At 33.4% G+C, this 10,614-nt stretch overlaps 2 protein-coding genes across 2 annotated transcripts; both read right to left on the bottom strand.

Moving 5' to 3' along the window:
- Nucleotides 1-290: 290 nt before the first annotated feature.
- Nucleotides 291-5,012, bottom strand: LOC123903947 (polyadenylate-binding protein 3-like). Its single transcript, XM_045953638.1, has 7 exons — nt 4,532-5,012; nt 2,776-3,551; nt 2,519-2,596; nt 2,347-2,436; nt 1,623-1,922; nt 1,328-1,540; nt 291-926 (listed from the first exon to the last, which is right to left on the bottom strand). The coding sequence occupies exons 1-7, from the start codon at nt 4,785-4,787 to the stop codon at nt 699-701; spliced, it is 1,941 nt and encodes a 646-aa protein (XP_045809594.1). The 5' UTR covers nt 4,788-5,012; the 3' UTR covers nt 291-698.
- Nucleotides 5,013-6,557: 1,545 nt separating this feature from the next.
- Nucleotides 6,558-9,056, bottom strand: LOC123913505. The gene is made up of 4 exons (XM_045964276.1): nt 8,485-9,056; nt 7,979-8,363; nt 7,181-7,891; nt 6,558-6,617 (listed from the first exon to the last, which is right to left on the bottom strand). Exons 1-4 carry the CDS (start codon nt 9,054-9,056, stop codon nt 6,558-6,560), a joined length of 1,728 nt encoding a protein of 575 aa, XP_045820232.1.
- Between the last annotated feature and the right edge of the window lie 1,558 nt (nt 9,057-10,614).

Consider the following 10,614-nt stretch of genomic DNA (forward strand, 5'->3'; position numbering starts at 1 on the left):
AACTTCATGAATTTTTTTAAAAAAATGTAATTTCATGTAGTTAGTTTTGTATAAAAATTCATTGCAAAAAAAATCCAATTTCACGTGGTTAGTTTTCTATAAAAAAAAATCTCAAGTTCAATTAGAGAACTAACGATATTCCATCGTTCAGTTGTTGTTAAATTGCTTAGATAATGACACTTCGGTTAAGTTTGGTTCTAAAGAGTTTTGTTATCATTCCTACACCAGAGCCCTCTCCCTCTTCCAAACTCTCAAACAAAACCTAAATGTCACCGATAAGAACCTATGTCGCCACGTCAAAACCTCTCCTTATGGCACAAAAAACATTCATAACAAATTATTCAATCAAATGAAGACAACCATTACTATGCCGATACCTCTAATCGATCATGTTCGATTTCCTCAACCAAAAACAGATTCATACACAAATAAAAATCATTACAATAAAAAAAATAAAAAATTCAGGTCTAAAAATATAATTTATTGCCGAAGGTTTAATGCTACCAATCTCAAATGAAATAAAATCATAAAATTGTCTAGAAAAGCTAAAAATGAAAATGCCTACGAAAACATGTCTCAAATGTCTGCATATCAATCAACCAATAACTGATCGAGTAAAAAGAAAATCTAATTTTGATAAAATCAAAATTGTATACGACCCCAAAATAATATTAGCTACCTCTGCAGCTGAAATTACTTCATTCATTCAATGACAACGAACCAAGCTGATCACCAACTTCTGATCCCGATGCAGCATTGTGAAGGACCTGCAAAGCCTCAGAGACTTTTGTTTTAAGGTCATCAGGAGATTCAATAAGATGAATCACTTCTGATTGATCCATTTCAAGCAGCATCCCTGTCACCTTTGCAGTATGTTGATTTGGTGTAAGCCGGTCCACAAGAGGATATAGATGTTCACCCAACATCTGTTGATGCATACCAAAAATTACACGAGTTATAAATTAATTGAGACAAAGGTAACTACAAATTAAGTTATTTGCATATGTTATTGATATAACTTCAAAAAAAAAAAAAAAAAAATAGAAACTAAGTAAAATGTAATTTAGTCAATAGTTAGTAATGAACCTCAATTTGATACGTGTTTAAATTATGCATATGATTTTATCATTTAAATTTTCAAGCTAATTTTATGCTAGACCCTACCATGGATAGCAAAAGGAGTTACATAGAGTGTTTTGAATAATTTAAGTAAAAGGCTAACAGTGTGAGAGAAGCAAATTTTCAAAGATCGGAATGCCAATTTACTCTATGGAAACAATATACAGTTCCTACATGTAAAAATATGCCAACAACGACTTATACATACCATGCGCTGGTTTTCTGGAGTTGCAGAAGCTAAAGCTGAGGCAAGTGATGTAGACCCTGGACGCTGATTATCAATAGGTGTAGTAACTCCAGAACCATCAAATGTCATAGGCAACATTGGACCAGCTAGACCTTGAGGAACTCCAGATGGATCCATGCCATTTCGATTGTTAGCCATGTATCTAAAACCTTGATTGGAGTTACGATGCATCATCTGCTTTGAATAGAAATGTTCTTTAATGCGACAACACAAATCAACATAAAAATCTCAAACATTAAATTTAAGGAATAATTACTTGGTTCTGGTGCACGTGTTGGAGATTTCCATTTCGACGAGCACCTATCCTTTGCCCATTTTGGCCCTGTCTTTGGAGTTGATATGGCATGACAAAATTTGGAGCAACACCGGGCCGCATTCCAGGCAAAATTTGTTGCTGGAAACCAAATCCAGCAGGCTGAGGTGGTATGAAACCAGGAGTGCCTTGACCAAAATACAGTTGCTGAGGGGCAAGTCTCGGTGCCCCTGGATGGTATCCAGGAATTGCTCCAGCCAACGGTGCCAATCCACCAGGGGCACGGATTTGAGCAAAATGAGCCTGCAGTAAAATTAATCCGTTAAGCCACCCTTGAATTTTATGAATAAACTTCTAAACACAATCAAACGACCATAAAAACCATTGAAAGTAACGAAGCCTTTTAGGATGAAGGGGTGATATGTCAAATTTTTATCTACCATAAGAATTGTGAAAGGAATTTAAAATAGCAAAACTCAAATAACTTGTACACAAAAAAGCAGAACATTTTAAAAAAATAGATATAATACATTATATTGATACTCTACAAAAAGCACATATATAAATTGCGAAGCACAAATGAATATTTCAACAAAGGCAATCAAAGCAAATCTACTTGATTATAAGTTACACTTACAGCTAGTCAGCTACTTAAACAGCTAGTCAGCTACTTAATAATGAAGTATTGAAATCATATATGAACAATGATATTAAAGAAGAGCATCACCTGCAATTGGGCCTTCCTCTCTTCCTTGCGCTGAGCCACAGCAACAAACAGAGGCTTTCGTCCAACCAACTTCCCGTTCATTTCATTCAACTGGACAAAAGACAATAGAAAACGTAAGCATCCATTATTGAAATGAAGCGTGTAGCTTAGCCATGTCTCTTTGAACACTTACAGCTTTATTTGCTTCCTCAGGAGTAGAAAATGCCACGAAACCAGAACCCTTACTATGACCATGGGAATCCAACATCACCTAATAAGTGCAGTACATAATAATATGATTAATTCAAATAATAACAATAAAACCAATAGTAAAATAGGTCAATTTGATGTATATAAAATTTAAAGTCAAAAAAGACACAACTGCTTTTGTTCACATACTAATAAATAGATCAAGAATAATATATAGAATAAGAATCATTTTTAACATACCCTGCAAGATGTTATGGTTCCAAACTCAGAAAACAAATCCTTTAACTTTTCATCAGTGAAATCATCATCAAGATTTTTCAAATACAAATTAGCCCCTTGAAGTTTCTCATATCTACTAATTTTTTCCTGCTCAAATTTAGTTTTCAACTCATGCTCCCTTTCTGCTTTCCTCTGAGCTCTCCCCACAAATAAAACCTTGGCATCATTGATGGTCCCATTTAACTTCTCAACTGCAGCAGCTGCTGAATCTGAACTCTGGAAATTGACAAAACCAAAGCATCTAGATTTACCATTCGCGTCTTTCATGATTGTTGCACTAGTTATCGCACCAAAGGGGCCAAATAACTGCTTCAACTCTTCATCATTTAGTGTTTCAGAGAGATTTTTCACAAACACATTAGTGAACTTGGGTGATCCATTTGTTCTAACCCTTTCCTGGTGGCGAACAAAAAATCCAACGTAGACTTGTTTATCATTGATCAACATGCCATTCAACTGTTTGATAGCACTCTTTGCAGCTTCTTCATGTTCATACTGTACAAAACCATACCCTTTTGACTGACCACTACTGTCAAGAGCCACCTTACAAGACAGCACAGTGCCAAAGACGGCAAAAGTGTCATGCAATGCCTTGTGATCAATTGATGTGTCCAAGTTCTTGATGAACACATTGCCAGATCCACTCTTGCGAACACTTGGATCTCGTTGAGAAAACATAATACGAATGGGTTTCCCATTCAGAGGAGTGAAGTTCAGAAGTTCCTTCGCATTGGCCGCTGAAAAATAAAGAAACAACAACATAATCAACAATGCAAATTATCAAGGAAATAACAACTCAAATCTCTGACACAATAGTCCAACCATAGTGGTTTAAAGTATAAATTGTTATGAGTGTAAAATGAGAATATATCAAAGTTCAGTAGAAGAAATATGTACACCAATTTTACGTGGTGTCCATGCATGATCAATCAGAAAATTTCTACTTCTTTCATGATAACTTATACAAAATCTAGGTAATACACAATCATACAACAGAATCTAAGTAATACACAATCATACAACAGAATCTAAGTAATACACAATCATACAAGGAGCAATCTATTACCCCAATAGTACGTAATATACTGTTTAAATGAATGCATGAAAATGGATCTGTTATACATCTCAACATTAATTAATAAATACGACTATAAACAAGGATAACATCATCTTTGATCAATTATAGGGCCTATTTGTTTAAGCTTTAAAAAAAGTGATTTTTTTTTAAAAAAAATCTATTTTTTTTTAGAGATTTTGAAGAAAATCTAAAGCTATTATCCGTTTGTTTACAATCATAAAAATCTATTTTCTTAGAAAATGATTTTCAAATAAATAGATTTTGAAGAAAGCTATTGAAAATAGCTTTTCATTTTGAAGAAAAAAATGATTTTAGAAAAAAACTGAAACAAACACAAGTAAAATTAAAAAAGTGATTTTTTTGCTGGAAAATCTGAAACAAACAGGGCCATAATCGTACATTATGGACCTGTGATCAGTACAATTCATGAATCTCAGAATCATTGTAATGAATCATATAAAGGTAAAACAAAACAATTCATCATACATACTACAAATAAAATTGATGATAATGACGACTGATTATAACAATATAAAGATGATTAATCAGTAATAATGAAAATGATTCAGACAGATACATGCAAAAACAAAATTAACAATAACAATTCAACAAATTAACAATTGCAAAGTTTGAACAAACCATCTTGAGCATTGGTGAAGTTAACATATGCGTAACCGAGAGAGGATCGTCTAGTCTGATCCCTACAAACCCTAATTGAGACAACCTGAGCAACTTGGCTAAACAGATCAAAAAGTTGTCCCTCATTCACACTCCCTTCCAGATCACCCACATAAAGCGATGCATTCGCAAATGGACCTCCAGTGGTCAATGCTGCCGTAGCCGGAGCCACAATAGTCGGAGACTGAGCCATAGGTGAAGAAATCACAGCTGCCATTCTCTTTTTGGACTGAGAAAAGTGTGATCAGAGAGTCAGAGAGAACAGTAACAGCCACGCAGCTGTGATGAAAATGGAAAATTTGGGAGACAAACAAATAAGGGAACCCTAGACTAACATTTAAGATTAATAATATTTTTGTGTTTTTATTTTTTTATTTTTTGTTGTTCCTTTTTTGTTGCCTCCGAAAAGTGAGAACAGAGGGAGAGAGCAAAGAAGGTAAGGGACGATGGGTTGGGGTTTATATATGCGTGCGTGGAACTTTAATGTCGTTTTCGTCAGGAATTTTCGCATCTTTTGTTGAACCAAATTCGTGGCTTCTTCTCATCATGACATGGCACCTTTTGTTTTATTATAATTTTGACCAAATATTGTATTTAATTTAAAAAGGACCTATTTGTGTAAAAAATAATTAAAAAGGACCTATCATCACAATTTCACAATACAAGACTATAAACTTGCAAGGAAAATACTATGAATTTTCAGTTGGCTTCTTAAAAAAGAAAACCAATTGTCTTGACAAAAGATAAAATTGATATAAAAGTGGATTCTAGTTCTTACAAGTATATGTACCAATGTACCATGATATGTACCACTTGACAATGTTGACCACTTGACATTTATTTAAAACACTTGACATTCAAATCCAATGTGATTTTGTTCCGATAATGAGATTATGACTCCAAATTCATAAATTTAGAACTCTATTTCTGTATCGAGCAGTTGAATGGTTAAAAATTTCATTTTTAAAGTAAATAAATAGGTGCTCGAGGTTCAAACCTCGATTTTTGTATATATAATATAATATTTCTACCAACTGAGTTAAATTAAGTTCACGAGACTTTATCTATTAAAAGAATATTGGAAATTTATTTAAGATTTTTGTCTTGAAGTTAGAAGTATTTAAATAATATATGTATATTTTTATGTGAATGTGACCGAATCTTTTGATTAAATTCTTGTGTCCGATAAAGTTTTTTTCCTAGCCAAGCTTGATTTTGTCCTAAACCGTCAAGTTGATCTTGAATATTCTAAAAATTATGCATATTTAACAAATCATATCGCACATAGTTAAGCTTTAAAATATTTCTTAACTTTAATCATCACATGATTATGTTTGTAAGACAAGATTATGTAACTATTTGATTTAGCAGGTCATTCTTCCTATGTTACACAGTCTTGGGAAAAGTTTTATCTCTGTCTAATTCTTCCTATGTTACAATAGGCTAGTGTTTTTTGTTTGCCATAGTATTATTCATTGAGATTGCATTGGAGGTCAGTGTTTTGTCTCATATTTTTTTGTTGTTTTCTGAAAAGTGAGTACACAGCAAATAGTAGAATTTCAAAGAGAAATGAAACAAACATATAGAAGAGAACAATTATGGTTGATTATTTGAATTAGAGATGACCAAACACAGATGAAACTCTAACTGAATTAGAATACTCATAACTCTAAATGAAGATCCAAATCATAAGTCACATATTATAGGACAATATTATAGCAATACCAAATAAATATGGACTATATATAGATTCATAAAATTAGAAGTCAACTCAATCATTTTGTCTAACCACCATGCATAATACCTACTAGCATATTCTACCAGACAAACACAATAGCAGAACAAAGTATCAACATTCATATCCTAAAAGTTCATGTTTCATATGGTCTTGTTGCCATGAAGCTTAACTAGTACTATAAGATGTCTTAAATTAATTCTACTAAATAGACAAGGTTAGGGTGGTGCAAAACACTGAATATTAAAGCCTCTACAACAAATCCCATGTCCCTTCAAATCCATTTCTGTCAAGTGGCTTCACTTCAACAACCTGCAGTGTAACACCATCACTTAGTTTTTTTGAAAAAGAACACATCACTTAGTTAATTCGATTTTTACTTAACATAGTATCAAAACAAGAATTATGGTTGAAGTAATGCATTGCATTGCATTACCTTCCCTCTATTCTCTCAAGGCACAAAAGGACACAATAAAACTTCAAAACAGTGAATACATAATTTGACATGAAGTTAACTTTTACACACTAATATCTAGTTACGCCATTGCTGTCTACTTTAGGTTTAAACCAACAAATAACTTAATAGAGTTACTATAGTTTCATATTGGAGTAATCAAGTAAAAGAAGAACAAAGTACCAACATTAATATCATAAAAGTTCATGTTTCATTTGGTTTTCTTTTTTTAACATTCTTGTCATGTAGCTTAACTGGTATTAGAAATAAGAAATAAGTAACATATGTAAACAATTACATAGCAAGGTTATTGTTTTATAAGTCAATAATGTTTTCAACTGAGACCTAACCTTTTCTTCTTCAGTTTGGTACGCACTTTCTCAAGTCGGCTAATTTTTTGCTCAAGTTCCGCAATGCTTACCTCAGATAAATAGCTATAGCTTTCAGTTTGAGTCTCAGATTGGAAGCTTTTGTCACCTGACAGCCTTGCTTCTATGCTCTCATTTGCATCATCTTCAAACTCAAGATCTTCCAAGACTTGCCTACATTTCTCAGCATTCAGACCATCTTCAACAGAATTATCACCCTTGCTAGTTTTTGAACCATCATCGCAGATTCTGCCACTTGAGCAAATGACTTCTATGCTCTCATCCGCATCTTCCAAGACATGGTTACTATCCTCAACAGCAGATATGAAAGGAGTTAGAGTGTTTTGTTTTGGAGACGAACTTGAAGGAGCAACAAAATGAATTAAACCAGAATTTTCAGAGGGCATAGGAATAGAACCAGAGGGAACATCATCATCAACAGTATTATCACAAGTCCTAGTTTTGGAACCATGATCACAAGGATTTCCAAAAGTAACAGTGCCAACTAGTTTAGGAGGAGGAAATTCAAGCGGAATATCATTAGGAGTTGTACATTTTGATGAACTAGCACTTCTCTTCCACCACTTTTCATAGCGCATAGTAACATTGCCCTCAGAACATCTAGATGGAAAATATACACTTGTATCAGAAATGGGTCTGCAGTAATTATTCCAAACATTGGTTTTAGTCTCATTGAATCTAGGAACAGAACCAGGAATATCTTGATCTAATCCAAATTGCATAGCAACTCTATGTGGTTGATACTGTTCAATAGACTCAAATCCAACGAGCTCAGAAACTCTCAAGCATATAACAAATGAGAGAATTTCTTATCCTAAATCCTTCTTAACTGGCACCAAAACTTCATCTTTTGGGTAAAACTTCCCATACTTATCAGCATATTTAACATATGGACGCCAAAGAAAATTATCCTTATTAGCTGAATCTAGTGCCAACTTCACATTGTAAACTTTCAAGGGCTTAACCCGATGCCACCTAAACAACATATGATCTTCATTTTCTATCAACTTGGCTTTTAGTTTCAAATTTTTGAACCTCTCAGAAGCCCAAACTTGAACCAAGTAAAAGAGTGATTCTACATTAACCTCCAACTCTAATGGAAATTTAATGCCCTCTAATGGATGTTTTTCCAAATCAACAATTTGTTTCTTAAGTACACTCAGATCCTTATATAAGCTAGCTAAAACAGTAGGTGCCAAAGCAATAGTATTTCCTCTAGCAAGACGAACAGCAATAGGAAACAAACATTTTTTAACCAACGAGATATGATTAGGAAAAACAAAAAATGACAACCATGTAGCAAGAAATGCATCATGTTCAATTTGAGTACCATTACGCATTACCAATGAACTTACTCATCCATTTTGATGTTGTAGGCATTTTACTTTTTTGAGTCATCTCTTGTCTTGCATTGATGAGCTTCTCCTCGGCCTCTCTCATTTCTTGATCTTCAAGTGATGTGAAAACAGGATCACCAAGAATGGGGTAACCCCCTAAAACCATGATATCTTCCAAAGTGATTGTTGCCTCACCAAATGGAAACACAAAAGTATTTGTCTCATAACACCATTTTTCAGCAACCCCATAAACCAAGTCCTGATTTTTCATTATGTGACTCTTAGTACTCATAATAGCATCAAAGATTCCAACTTTCTTCCACACAGATTCATACTCGGGTTTAAGTTTATCAACCCAAGTAAACCATTGTTTGTGTGGGTAGCGCCACCCATTGAACTTGATTTTGAAAGGAGATTCCTTTGATTCAAAAACAGAAGATGATGATGATGATGGGTTAAGGATGACATGATTGGATTTTGCAACTGGTTTGAGAAAATGGGCAGTTCTGAAAACTGTATCATTGTGACCAGCAGCAGCAGGTGAAAGCATGAAAGTTTCTTTGATTTCCATGATGGTATGAGAGTGTTCATAAAAAAAGCTTAGTTTTGAATGAGAATGTGATAGATATGAAGATGAGGTTTTTATTTTTGAAGCAATATGAAAATAAAATTGAGAGATCTCATCAAACAATATGATTCACACATACCATATTCAAACCACTGGTCCGTTGAAATGTCAGCTTTAGTTAATGTTGTGTGTGTAAAATGAAAATCCATCAAAGCTTGGTTTCCTCAATATAAACAATCTCAAATATAAATGTCCAAAAATCAAAACAAACAAATGACATATGTACTTGCCTGTGACTATTTTTCACACAAATGACATATGCACAGCTTCCATACAACATAGATGCAAGCAGTGATGCTGAAAAGTTGGAAACGTTAGCCACAAAAAAAAAAAAGATGTTAGAGTTGTTAGAACGTAGTAAAGCACGCACCTTATGAATATGATAGAGTAAAAGATTAAAAGGACATGCATACAAGAAACTTGACAATATTTTAATATCTTTCCAAATATTGTTCATTTAATTTCACTTTCCATTTTATAATTGTCGAATTCAATAATTGCCAAAACTAAAACAGAATGAAGATCTTGAGTACAAGTCAAGAGATCCAGCTAGATCAACTAATATGCGAATAGATACAACCCATTACAATTTAGGTGGTAATGGATCATGTTAATATTTTGTTCCTTTAATTGAAGGCAAAGGTAGTAAGACATAAGAGAGATGGGAGACAATTATAAGGATGATACATCTCCATTAATTCAAAGCTATTATATAAATTTCCAAATCTTCATGTAAATCTTCATGATTAAAATACATTTTTCTCCATTCATTTAATTTTTATAACTAACAGCATATAGATCTGGTGTATTTGACATTATGACATTGCATGCCTCAGCAGCTTCATCACCTTTCTTGGCAATAGAAATAAAGTCACTGTTAGCCAAATAAAATTTCTTACCAACAGTATACCAGCTCAAAATATTGTCAAGAAGTAAGTAAACATAAAATAGTGTGGACTAGCCTGCCAAAAGACCGCATAAATCCGACTAGATTCTTTGTAGGCAACCCGGATCTGGTATAGAACAAAACATGTTTTTTTTTTTTAAGCGGAAAAAATTAGTATTGAAATTATAACTTTCACATTCTTATAAAGTATTGATCATAACCTTGTGTTCACAACTATTTTGACTTTGATTATCGTAAGGTCGTTTAGAGGTCACTGATCAGTAATCAAATAGATCATTTTATACAAGAATTGACAGAGAAATGCCACTATTCCGTGAACGAAGTCTTGGCATCTATTTTTGTACAAAAGAAAACAATTTTAAGCAACTTCTGGATTATTAATGATCCGACTTAATGAAATAAGTCTACAATCTGCATAGTTTAGAGCTGCTAAGATGAAAAGTTGTAGACATATACTGATAGAGCTAAACCATTGATGTAGAAGCCAGCCAGTGTTGCTGTCATCCACCTGCAAACATTTTGGGGCTTATTATATTCACTTAAAAGATAAAAAAAACTACCACAAGAAGAAATTTACTTGCATGAGCATGACAA

The sequence above is a fragment of the Trifolium pratense genome, linkage group LG1, assembly GCF_020283565.1.
Source record: "Trifolium pratense cultivar HEN17-A07 linkage group LG1, ARS_RC_1.1, whole genome shotgun sequence".
NCBI lineage: Eukaryota > Viridiplantae > Streptophyta > Magnoliopsida > Fabales > Fabaceae > Trifolium > Trifolium pratense.

Excerpts from the sequence above, each read along its gene's own strand:
- LOC123903947 (XM_045953638.1), bottom strand. The coding sequence starts at position 4,787 with ATGGCAGCTGTGATTTCTTCACCTATGGCTCAGTCTCCGACTATTGTG. Across the intron at positions 2,597-2,775 it reads GAACCATAACATCTTGCAGG|GTGATGTTGGATTCCCATGG; the intron begins GTATGTTAAAAA and ends TGCACTTATTAG. Across the intron at positions 1,923-2,346 it reads AGAGGAAGGCCCAATTGCAG|GCTCATTTTGCTCAAATCCG; the intron begins GTGATGCTCTTC and ends ATTTTACTGCAG.
- LOC123913505 (XM_045964276.1), bottom strand. The coding sequence starts at position 9,056 with ATGGAAATCAAAGAAACTTTCATGCTTTCACCTGCTGCTGCTGGTCAC. Across the intron at positions 7,892-7,978 it reads AAGATGAAGTTTTGGTGCCA|TATCAACCACATAGAGTTGC; the intron begins GTTAAGAAGGAT and ends TCTATTGAACAG. Across the intron at positions 6,618-7,180 it reads GCTATAGCTATTTATCTGAG|GTTGTTGAAGTGAAGCCACT; the intron begins GTAAGCATTGCG and ends GTTACACTGCAG.